The following is a 21,959-nucleotide window of genomic DNA, read 5'->3' on the forward strand; positions in this document are numbered from 1 at the left end:
GCAGAATTATACAAAAGATTAAGAAAAAAGGATCCACAAGACATTTTATTCAACTCATCATCTGAGATATGTGAGCAGTTCTGACTCCAGACAAGTTTTCTTCCCTAGTGCTCCAAGTCATGTAATAACCGTTAGAAGTGTGCATGTGGGGGGGGGGTGTTGGATTTTGTAGAACTACTTATTTAAATAAACCAGTAAGACTCACGCCTGTCCAGCTGAACACAGTGTCTTTGGGGAAAAAGCCATCGAAACGTAGTCTCAGCCTGCAAGTGTATTCACACCAAGGCACATTCCAGAAACCCAAGTGGCAAAATGAAAAGTCTCTATTACGCTGCATGTTCTATTTCTTACAGTTCAAACAAGACTGGAGACAATACCATCTCAGATTAAAAAAAAAAAAAAAAATATCTTTTGCCATTGAAATAGGGACTTACGCTTTCAACCGTCTTGTAGCTGTTTCATCCAAGAATAAAAAATTGAGTTAAAACCCCAAAAGTTGGTTTTGTCCCCTGTGAAGTTTCCCATATAGTTTCCTGTATCAAATAACTTGAAAAAATGCTTTATAAATCACTTTAAACAAGTACTCATAGTCTTGTTAACTGAAGTTGACAGGAAATCGTTTCCAGTTTCAGTTTTTTGGCTCCACTGGATTAGTACTTTCATTACCAGCACAATAAATTCCCTGACTGGGAAAGATACTGGTAGCCTGGAAGTGTCTTGGATTAGACTGCCATTTCATAAAGTGCTTGTATTCAAAACCATAGAGCCGTCAAAAAGTGTCCTTTCTGCGATGGGGAATGAGAGAATCCCCAGTATGGAACTTTATTCAGGTCAGTCTCTCCCAGTTGTCGCTGGGTTTTGGCACAGACACTTATTAGCCTCCAAGACGCTGACCTTCTCCCCACGCAAATCCTCCTGGTCGCTCTTCTGGCAAGGGATTGTAATTAGGATCATCTTCTGGTGTATCAAATATTGCTTTCCTGGAAAACAGAAGTTTGTTTTTTTCTCTTTAGAATACAAGTTTCACAATAAGACCAAGACTGCTCATATTCCGCACAGGTACAGCGTCCTCCCTCAGAAACAGCCTGCCAAAGCATCGGTGATTTACACCCAAGTCACACACGGGTATAATTAGAAGCCATCTAGAAGGTGGTCTAGAATTATCTAGAATCAACCGAGACTGACAAGATTCAGCTGAAAAGTTAAAATTCCACCTCCAGCATAAGGCAGAATTTCATACAGCTAGCATGTCCTCCCAGGCCAGGGTAAGGGAGCAAAACACGCATGGGATATTGAAGAGCTCTTCAAATCTTGAGAAGGGGACAAAATAAGAGTCAAATACAGGCAGTATTATCTCAGTCTCACAGGCAGACCTGAAATCCACAGAAGAGTCTGCATTTGGGACATTAGAGTCTTAGGTTTCCTATTTATTACAAAAATCATGCTTAATCTAGTAGGTCAACCTACTCAAACTAGTTTTAGAGATTCTCTCTCCATAGATTGGTTTATCCAGAAACAAAAGTGTAGTAGATTCTTTGAAATAAACAAACAAACAAAATCACTGTCTGCACACAAGCAATCATTATACCCAAAATGTCTTAAAAGTAAAGCGTGTTTGACGAGACGGTTCTTAGAAGAGCTAAAGGGATTATTTCTCTTCACTCAGAGTGACAGGCCTGACTTTCAGAGAAGTTTTCAGAACAGGAAAAAAGAAAATACCAGGGATATTACAGGATTACAGCTAAGACATCAAAGAAAATTAAAGCATCTGGGAAAAAAAAAAAATAAATCCACACTTCTAGACCCAGACACGAATCATAAGCAGCCTTCTGAACACAGACACATAAAAGCGTTTAAATGGCAGCCTGAAGACAGGCTGACACTTCTTCCACAGAGGAAGAGAGTTACTGAGACAGCATGCACTGCTCCAACAGCCTTAGGATTCCTCCTGCACGGAGCTGGGTGCACGTACCCTCTGGGAAAATGGGAGATCTCAAATATAGCCTTATTGCATATGTGTAGCTGGGCACCTGGTTAGTCTAGAAGTGCATTTATATGAAGGTAGCCCTCACCAGAAACAGCCTTCAGCTGCTAAGGCCAAGTTAGATCAGTGCAGGCCTACAAAACTGCCCAGCACAGCTGCTCTGGGACAGCCATTCCTGCAGCCATCGCTTGGTACAATTACTTGCTGAAGATAAAGCCTGTACCAAACAAAAATAAACCATCAGTGTAAGTGCACTTGTCCAATCAAACAGGAATGACCCAGCAGTTAAACTATGCACAGGTCTGAATGTGACATTTTAATTACCCAGGCTTCTGGAGGCCAGTTCAAACAAAAAAGAGAATAATTTCAGCTCTAGACAATTACAAGAGTCTCACAGAGCTCAGCTTTCAGTGTTTCAAGTGCCCTATGGTTTAAGCAAGCTGCTCTCCCCGAGGCTGCTGTACAGCAGTACAGACGATCAGAGCCCTCTAGGCACGAGGGAACTGAGTAGGAATGGCGCCACTCGGTAGCACAAACACTGAAGTCTTTTGCCAAAGTTGTGAAATAGAGAATGATTTACAGATGAAAAAAATACTAGCTATATTTAAAACCTCAGTCACTCTCTTAGTACACAGCAGGACTCTTCTTATTCCTCACACCTCAATAAGAGACATGCATCTTTGGTGCCACCAACAGGCAAATCTCAGTTAGCAAAGACTAAAAAGTGTTACCAAAGAAATCTAGTTCCAAGACCCCTTTAGCCCTTCTCTGCAAGAAGTTAGTTCCCACTTACACATCTCTAGGACCTCCCTCCTTTCTTTGGCAACACATGAGTTAAGTAAAAGAGCAGGTACAGACACATCACAATTCCGCCTCAAACTTTCTAATTTGATGTGACAGAATTATAAGCGGTTTTCCATGCATGCACTTTTTCTACATCCGTTCCAAATCAGACACCAAGACTTACAGGACAGATGGTGTTCTCAGAAGCCTTCTTCCACCAGGCTGATTGGGAAAGACATCCTCTAAGAAAAAATATATATGCCCCACTGCAATGCCTAGTATATAAAGAAAAGTCAAATGGTGATTTTTCAATACTTCTCCTTTACAACTTTCAAATGCTTCACTAGAGTTTCCAGGGGAAAAAAAAAAACCAACCACAAACCCACACATTGACTCTTTCACAGAAAATATGATAAGAAATACAAAAAACAATGAAGCACATTGACATACAATGAAAAAGCTTAACTTACACTACAAGACATTAATACAAGGAAAACTGCTTGTCATTATGAAACATACTGATGCTATGGCTTTACTAGCATTGATAAAAATAGCAATATAAGCTATTTTACTTCAATAGTCTGATGCTCACAATCAGATTATGTACCTGGGCCGATCCAAATTAATAAAAAGCCAAAGCATCACCTTTCCATCCTTGTTACAGTACAAAATACACTACAGTGTTTAGAAAGCAAGAAAAGCCTGGTATAAACATAGCACCATTATACCAGACTAAGACTAAGTAAGAGGCACGTAGCACTTTGGTTTTTCCACATTTTTTGTTTCATATAAAACACTAGCAGGAACAAATCCTTGTGATTCTTGCAATTCCTTACCCAGGAGATCCACAATGATGGAGTTTCCCAGGAGTAGTGAAAAGCCCATCAATACCCAAGGTAGAAATGGGGCTTGAAAGATGAGAAGACCAAAAAAGTTCATACGGACATAGGGATTCCTGCGGCTCCATACGTACACGAGCATTATTGTGAATGCCTGACCCAAGAAAACCAAGTTCACAAACAGGCCAAAAACCTGTGATAGGTAGTTAAAGAAAACAGTTCACCAAGGAGCTGTTGTGAGGTCAAGCATGAGAAGAATTTCACGCCTTAACCTGTAATCCTATGTTTTCCATACAACCGCTAACTCTATTTTCCCAGGTTCACGTACACCAAACCTACTGTCAATCAAATTCAACACCTAGAGCAGGATTTAGGGTACCCGCAACATGAATAATCTCTTTAAAGTACAATTTAGCGTGAAATCAGTGAAGCACCAGCACTCCTCTTAGACAACCTGAGCACGATTACACACCTGAGCAGTCCCCTCGTATCTGATAATCTCATTTCCATAATCCTGTCAAGCAGTAAGAAGCCTGAAAGATCAGTCCAGCATTTAACAGCAACAGTCACAAAGCACTCAAAACTACTTTAACAAATGCTCTGGCAGGGCGGTTGGACTAGGTGATCTCCAGAGATCCCTTCCAACCCTATGATTCTGTGAAATACTGTTATCCCTCATACTACGAACAAAATATATTTTAATCTAAGAATTAAAATGAAAGTAACATCATGGTTACAGTTCTCATTCACATATCTTTAGCTTTACTGAAGCAGTTTGAAATAAAAAAAAAAGGATACAGTCATTAAAAGTCCTCCAAAAAGGAACATAAATACAAAATCTGCCGTCCGACCTCGAAAAGAGCCTTCTTCAAGCATTCGGCAGTAACGATATCTGAAGACGCAGGTCAGGAAAATTTGATTGCACATTAGTTTAGAGAGAGAGCCAAGTGAAAAAAGATTCAATTACACGTGAGCTTAGATGTAAGTTTTATATCAATTTACTTCACCAATTGTCTCTTTCTGGACACCTCAGCAGCGAGGGCAGACCCAGGAGAAAAAAGCTAGTTGGAATTTTCTCCTGTATGTCAGAAGCAACCTGACAGATCAGGCTGGTACAATGAAATCTTAACACCACAAAAATAAATAGCAAAATTCTTGACAACTTATGAAGGAGATCCTGTTGATGTCCATTCACACCACCAGTGAAGTCGGCATCATTAAACTCCCAGGAACTTCACGGTGGAGCAGAGCTGAACCTTTGCCTACATGCATGTATAGCAACATGCCTGCACTCTGGAGCTCTGCTTTCCAAGGAAAGAAAACAAACTTGATGAAGGATACAAAAAGATCATGTTAAATAAAAAATTAAAGCCAACCGGTCCAAAGAATAAGTAGTTTGTGATTAACCTCCATACCTGGAAATAAGACAAATACAAGGATTTTAAAGATGAGAACTTATTTTTGTTGTCTATATAGAAAAGCAAGTAACAACATAACTTTATGTACCTTTACAGGCACAAGTAACAAGGTAACTTTACTGTTCTTTACAGTCAATGAATCCAAGACCTATGCTAAGATACAGTGATCTCTAGATTCATTAGCTTTTCCAAGATATAACTCCAATATCATCGTCATTTGCAACACTCAATTTTGAGAAGACAAGCACTTCCAAACACAACAGTTTACTTAAAGACCTCCCATACTTTAGAAAACACTTACTTGAAAGTGTTTAAATATTAATTCAGGGTTGAAATACAGCTGAAAGGGCGTGATTAGTTCTAATTGCTGAAAAAGAAGAAAACATTAGATGGAATCAATACACCAAGAAGAAGCTACACGCACCCAAATAAGTAAGCCCCCTTCTCCGTGCAAAAAGAGCCCAACGAACTCCCACTCTGCAAACGGCGCTTTCCAGCAAAACCCAGCCTCGATAACCCCTTCAGCCCCCCTCAGGTTGTTATTATTTATTTGGGATTTGCTCCTCTCCCGGTCTCAAAACCACTCCGAAACCCCTGAGGGGAAGAGACCCGGCCCTGGCGCGGGGGGGCAGACCCAGGTAACCCCCTCCCGCGGCTCCCAACCGCTCGCCTCTCCCCAGCCCGCCGGCACGGCTCCAACGACCCTCACACAGCCCCCTTCCCGGGCACCCTTCGGCGGCTCTGTCAGTGGGCGGGAGGCCACCCGGGGCCGGCCCCACCACCTATGGGCCGGGCCTTCAGCGGGGCCGGCGAGAGGCCGGCCGGTGGGCCCAGGGCGGCTCCACTCACCACGGCGGCGGTGGTAAGGACGCAGGCCGTGGTGTAGGCCCGCGTCACGGGCGGCACCTGCAGGTACTCCTGCCGGAAGGTCTGGTACGCCATCTTACCGCCCCCCCCCGCGCCGCTTCCGCTTCCGCTTCCCCTTCCGCCGCGTGTCTGCGCCTGCGCGCACCGCCAACTGCCGCCGGAGCCAATTGGCGCCGGCTCCTCCTTTTCCCCGCCCCCCGTGGGCTGGCGCGCTTGGTGATTGGGCGCCGCGTTGATCCTCGCGGCCGCTCATTGGCTGGCGGCGGGGCTGCCCTCCTGAGGGAGTTCGAACGAGGCGGGAAGCGGCGGAGGAGCGGAGCGGCGGCGGGGCGGCTCGGCACCGGCGCGGCGGGAGCGGCCCCAGTGCGACGGGTAACAGCGGGGGAGGCTGCGGCTGCGCTGGGCCTCCTGTGGGAGCCGGCTTCCCCTCAGCCCCGGGCTCGGCTCTCTCGCCCCCTGGGGCCTGCCGTTCCCTCTCCTCCCCTCACCGGCCGTTGTCTGCCGCCATGTCGGTCAACCCCATGGCCTACGAAGCGCAGTTCTTCGGCTTCACCCCCCAGACGTGCATGCTGCGCGTCTACATCGCCTTCCAGGACTACCTCTTCGAAATGATGCTGGTAGTGGAGAGCGTCATCCTGAAGAAGCTGGACGGGTTCCCCGGCTGTAAAATCAGCCCCTGCCAAATCCGGAAAAGCACGGAGAAATTCCTTCTCTTCATGAAGGAGCACTTTGACAAGCTCTTCAGTAAAATGGAAGAAGTGCTTCTGCAGCTGGTGTTAAACGTCCCTGAGAACGTGCTCCTTCCCGAGGACAAGGTCCACGAGCAATACCCCTACACCAAAGAACAGTTCCAGGCGCTTCAGGACGAGATCCAGCAGCTGCAGCAGCAGTACAGGGCCGAGGCCTCCGCTGGGCAGGCGCTGCAAGCGGAGCTGGAAGAACAGAAGGCTGTTCGGGCTGAGCTCGAGAAGATTTTGCAGTGGTTTGATGGGCTTGACAATATCTGTAGGGAGCACGGGACCAGCAACTTCAAAGAAAGCTTTGCATTTTTGACGCAGAACTCTAAGAAACTGCAGGATGTGCTGAAAGATGTTGAAAAGAAAAGCAAAAAAATTAAGAAGCATGATCAGTTATTATAATGGAAATGCTGAAAAGGCAACAAAAATAATTTAGACAGTTTGCTTAAAATGATAGGGGCTTATCTTTCCAGAAGTGCCTCTCCTAATCCCTTACGCCTCCAATCCTGCCAAGATCTGGACTAAAAGCTGTTGAACTGTGTCAGTTTGCACCTATTTAGCTCCTCCCTAGGGACGCAGGGAGATGAAAAAAGCCTTGTTTTTCTGTGAAATGTAACTCTGAAAGTGGTGATTGGGAATAAATTTTGGGGTGGAGAACCTGGCCTTACGAGCATTAACTTTGAACACGGCATAGCATTTGCTTATTTCGATTATTTAAAAAGAAAGAATCCACCTCTAAGAACATCTAAGTGAGTTTCTAGACTGATACTAGTTCAGCGTCGATGTTTTTGGCAGTGAGGATGTGGGGACGTTGTACCAGTTTCCCGAAGGAGCGGATTTGTACCGGCAGTGTCTTGTTAGGGCTGAGGTGCCCTTTGCTGTGTTTTAAAAGCCAACAGCTAGGAATTCCTTAAGAGAAGGGTGTGACAGCGTCGCTGTTGTCAAGGTTCTGATGAGAAATAGATCTATTTGCATCAATACTGAGTTTCAGTCCCACTTCTGAAATTTCAGGGTTACTCGCCACTCCCCAGACGTTTGCGAAGAGGCAGTTTGTGTTTCCTTGAAGCCAGGACAGCTGCTCCACGGACCAGAGATACAGAAGCCACTGGAGGAAATAAGCAACTCAGTCACTTTGTCCTTCTTCACCTTATTTTGCTTTATGTAGATATTGTTTGTTTGTATTGTCCAGCGTCCTTTCTCTACTGAGTAGCGAAGTTCATTTTATTCATATTTAATCAGATTTTCCTGTACAAGTATTGAGAAGACTGATGTGCTCGAGTTCTTTGAAATCACTTAATTAAGCTTATTCTATCTGTACTCGATTCAAAGTACGTCACAGTCTGTGTGCATTCTTCTGTTGGCCTCAGCGGGTTTGGAATCTCCTGTACAGATGTATCCTGAAACATCGATACTAATTTCTGCTTTTTAGTAGCATAGAGGTCTGAAAGACATCAAGCTTGTGAGTAATTTAGAAGTTACTGCAATAAAAAAAAAGTATCAAAATCATAAAATGCTTTTTGCAGTTCTTTCTTTCCTGATTTTTGAAGGCTTCATACAGGATCAGCTCGGTAAGACCAGTATCTTTAGCCATACGTTGCCTTGATGCGCGCCTGGAGACCTGTGAGACACGGGGGCCGCTCCCGAACTCCTCTGCTGTAGGGAGCTTAGTCGGGGTGGAGGACAGAGCTCAGAGGAGGAAAAAATAGGGAATCGGGTAAAAATTAGCAACTTGCTTCTTTAGAAAACAACTTAGCGACTTAAAAGTTATCTGGTATTCTCGAACGTGAAGTTTGAAGAGTAGAAAAATTTGATTAATCCAGTGTCCGCCGTAGATAATCTTACTGAAAAAATTTGCCTTTATTTTACACCATTACTGTCAGTTTTGTTGCAGAAATCAAGCAGCCACGAGTCTGTAAATTGAACGCAAAGGTGTAGATACTGTTTCATTTAATGCTAAATTGTAAAGAATAGCATTTGAAAAGAAAAAAACTAAGAAACAAAGGTGATAACTTGAACCCAAAGGGCCCATGAAAGGTTCCACAAGAGAATTACAAGCAAGAGTTTGCCAAAGGGGGACGAAACAATCGATCGCTGCCTGTTCTCCAGGGCACAGATCAGCACGTCGTCTGTCCAAATCTCGTACTGTCACAGTACCGAAGTCCCCAGAGTTATGGGTACCTTGTATTAGAAATCAATGATATAAATATGTATTAGAGATAAGTGACTAAATCATTAGTATGACGAGGCAAGGCAGCCGTTTGCAGCTCGTGGCGGCTCTCGGCAGGAGATGTGTTACGCAGCTCCTTGTTGGGGCTTCTCCTCAGCCCCCGTTAAATGCTGGGGGCTGGTGATGAAGCTGTTCGTTTGAGATAACGACATACGGAGAAGAGCAGGTCTGGGAAGAAAAAATGGAACTTTGCCATGACCCCTCTGGAGGTGCCGCCTTCTTAAATCCAACCTCTGTTAAAATCCAGTAACCTAATTTCTCCTCTTCATTTTTTTTCATAAAAGCAATGTAAAGAATAAAAGTCTTTCACTGCGGGGGGTGGGATACCCGGAGAAGGGTGTCGCCACATATAATCCTTCCCAAAGAGTAATAAAAAGCCTCACCAGGAGATCCAGCACTTTTCAGTACCACGTGGTAGCAGTATATTGAAGAATGATTATTTTGTGAGAGATAATAATGCTATTTTTTTTAAAACGCTTACCTATGAGATGCAAACAAGGAAGTCCTTTTTAAGAACATTTTCAATAAAACCGTGAAGGAAATGGCCGTGAATGAAGGTTTAGCGGAGAGGGGTGACACCCACAGGATCTCACCTTGCCCGATGCCAACGCGACGGTATCAAACTGAACACGCTGTCACAGCGCAATTAGCACTAACGAAGGGAAACGCTGGAGCCCCATCACGGAGCCCAGGGCAGGAGCCCCCCCGTGTCCCCCCCCCCGACCCTGCGGTGCCACCGCAGCCGCCAGCCCGGGGACACCGGCGGCAGAGGGCACCAGGAGACCGGGGAACAGGCTCTCCACGGCCTCTCCATACCCTCCCTGAGCACCAAGAATTGCCAGTGTCTCCTCAGATAAATCAGTTTCACCCTTAATGAGCAGGAGACACTTTTCTTCAGGAATTACCCCCCGTGGGAGACCACACACGGCTTTGCAGAAACCTGGGGCGTACCGAGTTTATACACCCTAAAGCTCTATTTCCCTTTAAAGAGGATTTATTCTTATTTTTGCTCATTTTCCCTCAGACCTGTGCTTTCTCCTCTCCCGCCCGGGCAGCCCGCGCGGCGCCGAGGTCCCCTCCGGTGCTCCCCCCGCGAGCTGGCAGCACCGGTACTGGGCGTGATGGTTGTACTGGGATTCGCTGGGGCATTGCTTTAGCGGCGTGATACAGCGATACACGGAAATCACAGCAGGTAGCGATGCCAAAATCCCCTGTAACGTCAAATTGGTAAATATTATAATAAGTAAATTTGATATTAAGCACCCAGCCCTCCGGGTGCAGGCATCCAACGGGAATCAGGGAGCGCCGGGCTCAGCAGGGACACCCCCCGCACCGGCCCTGCGCCCTCCTGCTCCCCAAAATGTTGTCCTGCTGCGCGCGCGCCCATCATTCGAGTCACCACAAACAAATATTTTAAAATAAATTATTTCCTGATGCCCCGGAGAACGGGGTAGGAGATGCCTTTGGTCGGCCCCCGCCACCCTTGGGACACCGGCCTGGGAGGTGCCGCCCGGCTTTGTCACCCTGCTTTGCCAAAGCTCGTTAGGCAAGGCTCGTTAGCCTGCAGCCGCCCCGCTCTGCCCACATCCCTAATTCCCAGGGAAGCTCCCAAGCCCGGGCAACCCCCCCGAGGAACCTCAGGGTGCCGTGACGGCCCCCAGCGAAGGGTTTCCCTCCCACCTTCACCTGCTGCTGGTTCCGACGGTGCCGGAGGGACATTCCCGGCCCCTCGGGGTCCAGGCACCAGTGAGCAGCTCGAGGTACCCCGGCTCCATCCTCAGCGGCCTCTGCCCACCCTCATCCCGCCCCCCAGGGGCTCCTGTCCCTCGTCCCCCGCCCCAGGGGCTCCCGTCCCTCGTGGAGGCTGGTGCCAGGGCCCTGGAGCAGCGATGGCCACGGGCACGTGTGCCGTCGGGGACAGCGGGACAGGTACAGGATGGCACCGAGCTGCTGCGGGAGAGGGACCTGGGACTGGCTTTTCAAGAGAAGGGAGAAATTCCACGTGGTTGCTTCTAATTCTCATTGTCTCTAAATGATTGTGTGGAGCTGAAAGATTGGAAGAGCCCCGGGCCGGGAGCGAGGTGCTTTATAAGACCCAACATAAAAAAATATAACCAGCTGGTGTAAAATGTCACCAAAACCCTTTTTTAGGGGGAAAACAGCCTTGCTGTAGTGCGCTTGGCCAAATAACCGCCCCAGCAGCAGAGCTGAGGTCGAAGGGGAGCGAAGCCGCTGGTTTTCTTACCGGGATAACACGGACCCCTGGTCTGGAGAGAAGCGGGAGCCCCGAGGCTCATCCCAGCAGCCCGAAACGCCGTCGGGACGGGGAATCTCTTCAAGCCCTGCTGCGACTACCCAAAATAACAAGTTTTCAGCAAAACTCACCCCAGGGAATAAAAAGCGCTTGGCAGCCACGGGGAGGACGTGCCGCCGGATTTGGGATGGGGTCGGGTGCAGGGGAAGGATCCGGGACCGCGTCCCAGGGGTGGTGGTGTCCCCGGAGCGCCCTGCAAACGCACAGGGGTGCAGCCCCCGATGCCAGGGGAAAAAAGATAAATCAAATGAAGAATATCTTTTTTTTTTTTTGGCAGCAGTCGCAGTCAATTTGAACACCCGGGGGCCAGGCGATGCAGCCCTCCTCCACGCATACGCTGATGACGGTGTAAGTAGCAGCCGTTTAACAACCCCCCCCCCCCACCTGGCAAAATGCCAGCCTTGGGCCGGAGGGTTACCATATGCCTCCTCATTAAAAGCTTTAATTACAGGCAGGAAACGCCGGTGGCAGCCAGAGGCTTTAATTGCTTCACCTCAAGCTGGCGGCGGGTCAGCTCCCTCCCTCGCCATCAATCCCACGGTGGCTGGGGGCTCCCGTCCCTGCAGGGACCAGCGGGGCAGGCAGGAGATGCTCGTGCGACACCATCCCATTAGAATGATGGAAAAAACCCCACCTTGTTATGCCAAAAAAATTTTCTTTCACAGGGATTTTGTCTGGCTCAGACTAAGCAAGAGCATCCCCCTTCCCGAAACAGCCCTGAGGAACCTCCTCTGCCCAAAAATATAGAGCTCGATGGGCAGCGAGGGGGGAAAGTTGTCCTGCCAGGAGCGTGCGGCCGCTCTCCCCAAGGGCTTTGCTCATCACACCCCATAAAATCGGAGAGGGGTGAAAGCCCTCGGTGGGATTTACGGAGTGCTGCCCTGGTGCTGCACCCCAGCCCCGGCATTAAAATAAATGGGGCGCAGAAAATAGGCGTTCAGATCCCGTTAGTGGCAAAACACTGATTTACTCAAGCGAAGAAACTCGGTCAGGGCTCGGTGCTGGCGGCTCCGGGCCGTGTTTGCTGGACTTCCCCGGCAATCGCTGCGTCAAAGAACACAGTAAACAAGTTTTTCCTACTCGAGGGGAAGAAAAGAATAAAAAAATCCTTGAAAGATTTGGCAGCAAAGGGTTCACTTTCATGTGTAAGATGACATTTCCCCCCCCGCCCCCCCTCAGTTAAACCACAGGAAAGGGGAGCGGGATTAAACAGCCTCTGCTGGAGGGAAGCCTGGTGGCGGCGCAGCGTGGTGGGGAGCAGCACGGATAACGATAACGGTGAAGTTTATAACGGGGATGCTCCCGGTTGGGGCTGTGTCGTCTGAGGGCTGATCGCTGCCCCTTTGCTGGGGACAGGGAAAGCCCCGTCCCCCACACAGCCCGGCACGGCTTTGGCTGCTTCCCCCGTCCGTCCGGCCCCACACCCCCCCTACCAACACCGCAGCGAGATTTTGGTGCCAGCCAGGGCTCCCAGGGCCAAACTTGGAACAACAAAATGCGATCCAGAGGTTGGTTTGGCTCCACCTTGGCTGTAAGGATGGGCTCAGGCTTTTGCTTTAAAACCACCGCCCACATGTAGCCGGACCGTGCCCAAAGTCCGGGCAGCGACTGCTCACCAGCACCCAAACCTGCAGCTCCCAAGGATGCGCTCCGGCATCTAATGTCAGACCCAGCAGAAGTGTCTTCCCATCTTTTGTTGGAAATCATTGTAGGAAAGTTAATTTCAGCCTGAAGAGGAAAAAGAATTAAAAAATAAACTAAGCAAACAAACTAGAGAAATAGTGTTGAGACCAGATTGAGCCTTTGGAACTCGTTTCCCTGCGTGGATCCCGCCGGGCAGCGACGCCCCAAAACCAGACGCTTCGAATCCGATGCTCCCACGCCTGGGCCGCGTCTGCTCAGAACCATAGAACCGTCCGGGTTGGAAGGGACCCCCAAGGTCATTGAGTCCAACCATCAACCCAACACTGCCAAAGCCACCGCTGGACCGCGTCCCTCAGCACCACGTCTGCCAAACACCCCCGGGGATGGCGACCCCACCACTGCCCTGGGCAGCCTCTTCCAAGGCTTGACAACCCGCTCGGTGAAGAAATTTTTCCTAATATCCATCCGAAACGTCCCCACCCTGGTTCACATACCCAACAGCCACTCTGATTATTTTTGTCCCCTGTCCCCCAGCAGCGCCCCCACCCGGCACCTCCCTGCAAACCCTCTGCCGGGGCAGCCGGGCCTCCCGTATGCCGCTTCTGGGGATTTTATCACCTCTCGTTCCGCTGCAGAAAGGAAATTCTCCCACTGCTTTGCCTCACTTATCCCTCCCGGGCTGTTATTACTCCTACTTACACAATTCAGAATATTATTCCCTCCTGTCACCTTAATTTCTAATAATTAGTATTTGGTGTAATGCTACAGCAGAAGTCAGCTCTTAATGAATATTATAATAAGCACTAAATTATAATTTACTGCTGAAGAAATCCATTTTGAAACGCGGACCATTTATAAGAAAATGAGGGGGAGCACATTTTAAGCCATTTACCCAAATCGAGATCCTAAAATGACCATAAACCCTGGGGACGTTTGCTGGCCTGGGACACGTCCCCGACCATGGTCGGGGCTGGATGCGCGATGGTGGCAGTGACATGACCCACCGCGGTGGGACGGGGACAGCACATCCCCGGGGAACAAGCAGTTACGCAACTTCAATATTTTATTTACTCCCTGACAAAAGGCCGGGGTCTTAATCCACCCAGCGTGAGTGTTTGTGCACAACACGTGTTTGAGCATTAACGAGTCCTCGATGTCCCCGTTCACGCACCCGAGCCCCCCCGGTCCCGCTTACTGAGCGGTTTTCCGTCCTTTCCTTCCCGGTTGCAGCGGGTTCGGCCCCGTTGCTATGGCACTGGGGCACATCTGGGCATGTTTTTCTGAGCTTACCGCACAAATCGCTTCTCCCGTGGCACGAAGCAACGCGGCACCGTCCGTCCCTGCTCAGGCTCGGCCGGTGGGGATCAAACCCAAAGCAGGGTTCGTCTCTTTCGTCACTAATGTGGTGTTGGAGCGCCAGAAACAAGTCAGGAAACTCAACTAGGGGGGGAAAAAAAAAGGAGGAAAAAAAGTTTAAAGTCATCTTCAGTGGCTGCCTTGAGCTGGCGATGGGGGTCGTCCCCCCGCGCCCCTCGCAGTGCCAAGCCCTGGCCATTTCTGCCCTGCTTTTGGGAGAGCTGCAGCCCTCCATCCTCATCGCCACCCCGGAGGGGGTCCTTCCCGTCACGAAAACGCGGAGACTGGGCTTTTTAGGGATAAACACCCCCAGGTGAGACAAAGCTGCGTGGCTTATAACATTCAAGCAAAACCCAGCTCTGTTTTAAATGGGGCTGCACCTAGAAGACGGTGACCACTATCTCCTTCCTTACAAGGAACAGGGCCACAAAGTGCCTTTTGCTCAGTGCTTGCAAAATAAATAGCAGGTTTTTTTGTCTTGGTGCGGTTTGCTGGGAAACACTCGTCATCACCTCGGTGCGCGGTGGGCTGCTGCTGCTTCAAGCAGGACGGGAAGATGAAGCCATAACGTGCCAGCGTGGAGCACGGCCACGCCACGTTCTCATCCGGCAGCTGTTGGGGGAGAGGCGAGGATGGGCTCAGACGGGACATTTTTGTGCCGGGATGAAGTTTCCCGTCAGACGACAACAACCAGCTCAGGGCACGACGGGGGCTCCTGCTCTCTTCGGGGCGGGAGCAACGGGAGGCCAGGGATTTCCCAAGCTACGCCCGCGCTTGGAGACTCCGCCAAAGCAGATAAAATGGCAAAGCCCACCTAGAAACAACATGGGTCATCCGGCAAAACGGAGTGTTCACCCCTCAGCGCCTCCCCTCCCGACAACACAACAGCAAACAGCCCCGCTCCACTGGAAAAACACGCCTCAGGATACAAAAACATCCAAGTTTCTCCTTTTTCCATTTCCTTCTGCGCTCTGGGCACAGCTGAGGACCTGGACCCGCCTGGGAGACCTGGACAGGTTTTGGTGTCCCCATTTCTGTCCCCCGCCTGCAAAGCCAAACGAACCGGCTCATGGGAAGGCGAAGCTGCGCCCGGTTTGTTTAACCAAAGGGAACCCGTACTGAACCCCCCCGCGATGGGCTGTTTGAGGGGACACCAGCATTCGGGGGGGACTCGGTTCCTCCCGGGCAGCCCATCGGGGTGCTCAGGAATGGGCTGTGAAGGCATCAGGAGAACAAAGCCCAGGGCACCTTCGTGAACAGACAGGGCCCCGGAGCCAGTTCACGGCTCGTACCTCGGGTCCTTTTGCATTCGGGCTCGGAGGGCGCGAGCCATTTCTATACCCCCGAACTAAGGGGTGTGTTCAGCGTTAGCGGTTATTGGGCCCATTATGTGTCTGTTTGGGCAGAACATTAATGACAGGTGATGAGATATCACCTTCACCTTTCCCCCCCCCATTTTTTTGGTATTATAAGAAGAAGAAGAGCGCGGTGCCTCCGTGTGCCTTGCCTGGAGGAAGGTCCTCGGAGCCCCGCGGGACCAGCCCTGCCCAGCGGCACCAGACGAGCCCGGGCTTTGCTGTGGTTTCGGCAGCCGCGCAGAGCTGGCTCTAGCCCAGCCCAACCCCTCCTTTTCAAAGGAAATTGCACGTTTCTTCGGAAGCAAATGCAATTAAGGCAAGACACCGTCACAGGTCACGTTACAGCTGGAGGCTGCGACGGCTGGTGATGTGGTGCCGCAGCACGACGGGTCCCGAGCCTCCTCGCCCAGGGCCAAGCCTGGCAGGCAAGGACAGGGAGGAGGGGAGGTGGAAGCCCCATAAGCCCCTCTCTGCTGCCGTAAAAGCATGGCGAGGGCTGGAACAGCAGAGCGCAGGCGAGAGCCAGCAGCAAGCGCCACGTCAGGAACCGCACTTACGCCACGTGTCGTTTCTGTGGACTTTATTGTCATTTTCTCTTCAGTTCTAGAGTACAAAAGCATGCAAAAAAATAGCATCTCTATTCATGGTACATATTTACAGTGTAACGGCCACGTGCCGTTACAGAACTGAGTGCATATACATCATGCTTGAGTTATAGCAGAGTACATATATTTAACATCAAGTGTAACAAGAGACTTCAATAACAACAGAACAGGCCTATAAACCAGAAACAGCAGCAGAATTACGGCACAGAGGATCCAAATTATATCCCCCAAAGTTGCGATTTATTTTTGTCTTGAATTTACACTATTTTTTTTTTTTATTTTTTTTTTTTGGGAACACTTTGACTGATGGCTTGTGGTTACTGACCGAGGGCCTGGCCATCCGCTGGCAGCGACTGCGTGCGGCCATGGCTTCCCTCCAGGGAAGGGAAGGTGCCCGGCAGTGACCAGCTCTCGAGCTCCTTTCCTTCCCTGGTCCCACGGGAGGCTGCATTCAGAGCGACAGGGTCACGGGATAATCCAGGATAATCCAGGTTGGGAGGGCCAGAAAAGAAACCCCCTTCACTGCTTTGCTCAGCAAACACCACTGTCACTGTGCCCCGGTAAAGCGGAGAAGTTTGGTACCCAAATGAAGTTAGAGATACACAAAACCTCACCATCTGCCTGCCGATCGGCAGTATTCCTGCCGGACAGCCGGCTTTCTCACGCTCGCAGCAGGACCCCCAGCACTCAGCACACTCCTCCTTCCTCTGGAAAAGTTTTCACATTTATCGAGATCCCTGCGGGCAGAAAGGAGCCTTTCCTGCCATCCCCGTCCGACACGGGTGAGATCGCCCGTCCTGAAGAAGGACCATCTTTTATTGTAGCAGAACAACCACCTGAGTGGCCAGCTGAGCACTGAAGGTGTGGGCTCCGCGCCTGGATGTCACCCATGAAGGCATCCAAGACCATAAATGAGCTTTTTGCCAGGCACAGCCAGGCTGCCCAGAGACACCAACCCTCGCTGCCTTTGCTGTGAACCTCTCGCGTGAGCTGCGCCGTCAAAGGATAACTTGTGATCCCACAACAGCCGCTCACACCCCCGACCCTGCTGTTCGGGGTACGAAAGCCCAAAGCAGCAGCCACGGGACGTCGCTCGCTGCAGCCGGGGGGGATGAGGGGCTCAGCACGAGCAAGGGCAGCCGGGAGCCTTAGAGAGAGCCGGGGCCTGTGGCTGGTGGGAGGAAGCTCCTGGTTTTCTTGGGCAAGATGCAAGAGGAAAAGCACCAAGAGGAGAGAGCAAACAAGCTCTCCCAGCCACACACCGCGGAAACAGAGAAGAAACCCCCTTCAGCGCTGCTGACGGCTTCAGGAGAAGGAGCTGTGCTGGAGGAACATGAAATTCCTCCCACCAGCCTCCCCCTGCGAGTCTGGCAATAAATAAGGGAATTAAAGCCCATCCTGGGAGTTGTTTCACTGGGCTGCAAGTCATTTTGTGAGGAGCAGCTATGCCGTCCCCCGGCCGGGCTCCCTTCGGCTGCGTCCGTACACGGAATCGGGTTCCCCAGGACCAACCCCAATGCTGCCTGGCCACCGGCTGCCTCCACCTTCCCCCTTTTATTCCCCGGGAATATTTTCCAGGGCAGCATTTGTCAACCCACGCTCCCTAGCACCCCCAAACAAGGCAGCTGGGGTTAGCAACGCCACGCTGCGAGGAGCTGGGGGCGTATTTAGCCTCAGCAGGTTTTGCACCATTTTCCTGGCTTTGGGAGCCCGATTCCGGCACGGAGCAGGGGAGGTGAAGCCCTGCCGAAGGCGACAGGCACGCACAGAACCGGGCACGGCGGCAGGAGCGTGCTGGGCTGGCCAGAGACCCCATACTCATCGGGTGTCCCCCATGGCGTATGGCAGGGGATGTGCAAGGAGGAGACACCTAGAACTGCCCCATTTTCCATCCCAGCCCCACGGCCTCTCTCTGCAGTGGGGCAGGGCAGCAGCCTGAGCTGGGGCCCAAAGCGGGCTCCAGCCCCTGGCCCTGCAAACCCACAACCCAACCGTGCCGCTCCCTCGGCACAAATCGCCAGGGACACCTTCTGCTCCGAAACGCAAAGATTTCTCTAACCTGCAAGATGCAAAAAGGGAAGCGCCATCCGGACAGGAGGTGTTGTCCCCAGACAGGACACGAACAAGATACGTAACTGCTGCCATCGTGACAGACCTGACTTATCCACCCTCAAAATGATGATAAAGAAAACATGTCAAAGACATTTGTGGCACTTGATCTTTCCGAAAGCCCAGTCTTTTGCTGTGCAGCTTGTTTCTTGTCTCTCAAGGCACTGAAAAAACAATAACAAAAAAAATAATCCCAGCCCAGTCACACTTAGTGCTGCAGGAGATTTAGCTTCTCTTGGGGGCGGGGGCTCCCGGTGATGGCCACACCACGGCTGCCCACGCTCCCGTTCCTCACCCAGACCTCGCTGGGAACCACCACCCGAAGCAGAGCCCCTGCACGGCACAGCTGGGGAAGGGCTTTGTAAGTGCCGGGGGTGGCTCTCCACGCATCCATTCGCGGGCTTTGATACATCATTAAAGGTTGAAAACCTCATTATTTATTTGCAAGTGTGCCATTCCTAGTGACGCCTTCCCGCCCAAAGGGTTAAACACATTCCCTGCAGTACTCCTTTGCGCTGGTCAGGAGAGACTGAACCAGGATTTCTACTTAGCATCACTTAGGTATTAATTGAGCAAGACAGAGCGAAATTTACCTCCTGGAGATCAAAAAGACGTGTGATTTCCCCAGAAAAGAAGTTTCCTTCAAGGTCTCTCAATCTGAGCCCGTTCCCAAGCTGGAAAAGCCAAGCAAAGCTGACTAGAGCCCACCACGGATCAGGCGGTGGGGAAAGAGGAGCCCTCCCGGGATGCAGAGCCCCGCGAGCGCAGTTCAGAGCATCCCAGTATCTCTCTTCAGAGGATGCTGGTGCCCCAGGAATAGCACAGGCAAGCGAGGATTCGGAGAGGAAGAATATAAAGCAATAGAAAAGCATCGGAGCACAGCGACGCCAGCTCTTCTCGCTGCTCGGAGGAGCCCTGCCGTGCCAAACCCCATCCCCGCGTTCAGAGAGAGAAGCGAGACAAGTGTTTACCCATCCAGCTAAAGAGAGAGACTTTCTTGAAGGGATAAAAGGGCTGCCTTGCCAAAGATGTTCATTTTGAAATAAATACTATCTCCTTCATCTCTTCCTTTCTTCAGAGCAGAACCAGCGTTGCTCCGAGCTGCCCTAACGTGCACATAAAGCCAAGCAAGGATTTCGTTTCAGCTACATGAGAAGTAGAGCATATTTTTGCAGGAGTCCTACCAAGCCTTCGCATAAATCTGAGTGTTTCTCTTGCTGTGAGTGCACCTTTTTCATTTCATTTCATGCATGTTTTCAGGCTGCTGTCTGCAACGCAACACAGATGGTTTCTGGAGGTGTAAAGGAGAGACCCACAAGGCTGGCAGATTTGCTGGGGAAACAGGGTACCCCCAAAGCTCAGCTGTGCAACGCTGGTTGCTCCCTGGACCTATGGAAACATCTCCAGAAGGTTTTCTTTCAGCAGAAAGGGCGATTTTTTCAAAGTAGATTTTGGGATAATTATAACACACCCCCATTTCTCCCATTCCCTTCCAAAACTGAAGCGACACTCCAGCTATCACTAAAGGAACATGACATAGAGCTAATTTGTAAATGATCATTTGTTTGGTTGCATTAATTGAGGCTGAGAGCAGCTTCCCTGCAGCCTTGCCCCGCTAGCTCCCAAGCCCTTGGGCATTACCAGAATAACCCCAACAACCGGTTGGATTAGCAAAGCATCTCTCCATCCCTGAATTACTCTTACCACATGTTAAAAATACAATAAATAACCCCACGTCTGAAGCCTTAAAGCTCTTTGAGCACCACCCAAGTATTGCTTAGAGCTCAGAAGCGCCATGGGGATAGGGATTACCAGTACTCCTTTTGCTCCCCATGGGGAAGGTGGCTTTCCGAGATGCGTCCTTGTCCCGAGACCATCCCTCTGTGCAGGCCAGGGGCTCACCTGGCACCAGAGCCGTCCTGCCCGCTGCCAGCAGCCCGGCCCTGCCGCAGCAGAGCTCCACTACGGCCAGCCCCAGGGACACCAGAGCCCATTTTTCCACAAACCCGCGGGCAGTTAGTTTGCTCCATTTCCCTGGGGCTGCTCAGCTTGGCCCCCGGTGCGCCACAGGACCCGGTGGCACCCCAGCACTTTGTCCCCAGCCCAGACCTGTTTGCATCCAGAGACCGTCCCCTCCACAGGCAGAAGTTGCTCCTGGCCGGTCCCTCCTCCTGTGTTCGCAGAGCCCCCTCCGCGCTCTCAGCCTCGCCAAGTCCCCAACTCTATTTCACTCCCTTTCACCGGGTGCTTCAGTCTTCATTACAAGGCAGCAGGGTCCGAGCACATGCTGGAGCACATCGGCCCACGGGATGTATGGTGGTGGGCGGCCGAAGCAGCAGCACAGGCCCTCGGAGGGTGCTGAGCACACAGCTGGTGCAGGCAGACGCGCGGATGTGGGCAGCATTCACCACCTGGATGCGAGCAATGCAGAGCGCAGGCCCAGAGCAGTAACCTTTACAGGGTACAATCCCTTTGCCCGCTTTAAAAATTAAAAAATACATCAGCTGCAATACTACTTCCCATTTTGCCAATATTTACAGGCGAGATACGGGGCAGAGCCCAAGCTGGCGACTGCTTCTGGGCGTCACACCAAGGTGGCTGAAGACCAACATGGGAAGCGGCAGACTGGAGATGGGGAGCAGAAGGCACGGGCAGCAAAGCCCAGTCAAGGAAAACGTTGGGAACCACCAAACCAGAGTGCAGCAAACAGAACGGGAACACCAGTACACCAGTCGCTACCAACAATCCTCATACACGTATCCCCTCGCACTACAAATTAGGGAACAAAGTCCCAAGCCCTCAAGATTAACCTAAAAAAAGACAGTAAGATGATTATGTAGGAACCAAATTTAATCGTGTCCTTTATTTAAGGACTATAAAATAAGAATCCAATCCCATTGGCTTCCCAGGGGCGTGTTCAGACCCCATAAAGCTCAAGAGAAAATATTGACACGTATTTTGACAGATTGATATCACTGGTCTTTACTCTCTGAATGCAAGAGTAAAATTCCTGATTAAACACAGTCCATATAGTCAACAGCTACTGAAATAGCTGCATTTGCCCTTTTAAGTGCAATCCCTCACCTGTTGTCAAACGGCAGAGATGAAGCTTCTAATACCGAGTTTAGAAGCAATCTATGGATAAAATAGCAGCATCAGCACATGCATAAAAATTACAGTCTTACAATAAAATTAAAAATGAAAGCCTTAAAAAAACCCAAAAGATCAAGTTTTGATCTCATTTGTGTTCTGTAGCTTTCCTCGGTCTAGAAACACTCCACCAACAACTTCCATCTTGAGGAGTTCTCCCAGTTTGGGTCATTTATCAGGAAATTAAAGTTTAAAAGCATCAGGTATGTAGTTTTAAAGGAACTAAGAAATGAGTGAGAAAGGAAATGACACTTAAATAAAATAAACCCCAAACCTGCCACTTCTTTTCACCTTTGAGAGGCAGGTCCGTGCGCACGGGATGGGCTGCAGTCCCAGCTCTTCGGGAAGAGCAGACTTGGTGCACTAAAGCCTTTCCATGTAACACCAGATCCCAGCGCTCCAGATCTCCACGACGTTCAAAGGCTCATCGCACCTCACAGAGAATGTCACGTAGTTCTATTTTACAACGCTGCCCTGACTAAAGCCATCGATGCTGGCAGGATTTACGCTGTGCAAAACTGGGGGATAAGAAGAGAAGGGAAAAAGAAAGGCAGGCATAGAGAGTGAC

At 50.3% G+C, this 21,959-nt stretch overlaps 3 protein-coding genes across 5 annotated transcripts in view; 1 reads left to right on the forward strand and 2 right to left on the reverse strand.

Annotated features, from left to right (window-relative positions):
- Nucleotides 1–18: 18 nt before the first annotated feature.
- DERL2 (derlin 2) lies at nucleotides 19–6,023 on the reverse strand. Of its 2 annotated transcripts, XM_054208777.1 has the most exons (7): nucleotides 5,874–6,023; nucleotides 5,326–5,391; nucleotides 4,948–5,021; nucleotides 4,405–4,498; nucleotides 3,604–3,799; nucleotides 2,952–3,042; nucleotides 19–980 (listed from the first exon to the last, which is right to left on the reverse strand). In XM_054208777.1, the coding sequence occupies exons 1-7, from the start codon at nucleotides 5,964–5,966 to the stop codon at nucleotides 875–877; spliced, it is 720 nt and encodes a 239-aa protein (XP_054064752.1). In that variant the 5' UTR covers nucleotides 5,967–6,023; the 3' UTR covers nucleotides 19–874. The 2 variants fall into 2 exon arrangements, 1 of the variants encoding a protein (XP_054064752.1); XR_008467684.1 differs by lacking the exons at nucleotides 3,604–3,799; nucleotides 4,405–4,498; nucleotides 4,948–5,021.
- A 170-nt stretch (nucleotides 6,024–6,193) lies between these two features.
- On the forward strand, nucleotides 6,194–8,096 carry MIS12 (MIS12 kinetochore complex component). The gene has a single exon (XM_054210301.1). The coding sequence runs from the start codon at nucleotides 6,398–6,400 to the stop codon at nucleotides 7,028–7,030; it is 633 nt and encodes a 210-aa protein (XP_054066276.1). The 5' UTR covers nucleotides 6,194–6,397; the 3' UTR covers nucleotides 7,031–8,096.
- Nucleotides 8,097–12,435: 4,339 nt separating this feature from the next.
- CAMKK1 (calcium/calmodulin dependent protein kinase kinase 1) overlaps nucleotides 12,436–21,959 on the reverse strand; it is a 110,948-nt gene continuing 101,424 nt past the window's right edge. The window contains exons 16-17 of one of the 2 annotated variants that reach the window (XR_008467808.1): nucleotides 14,009–14,253; nucleotides 12,436–12,897 (exon numbers count right to left, since the gene is read on the reverse strand). Coding sequence is in view for 1 of the 2 variants with exons in the window: in XM_054209829.1 (XP_054065804.1) it covers nucleotides 14,250–14,253 (4 nt within the window). In the remaining variant the exon portion in view is untranslated. Of the gene's footprint in view, nucleotides 14,254–21,959 lie in introns of both variants that reach the window. The other variant, XM_054209829.1, reaches the window with a different exon arrangement.

Source organism: Rissa tridactyla, chromosome 7, assembly GCF_028500815.1.
Source record: "Rissa tridactyla isolate bRisTri1 chromosome 7, bRisTri1.patW.cur.20221130, whole genome shotgun sequence".
In the NCBI taxonomy this organism is placed as follows: domain Eukaryota; kingdom Metazoa; phylum Chordata; class Aves; order Charadriiformes; family Laridae; genus Rissa; species Rissa tridactyla.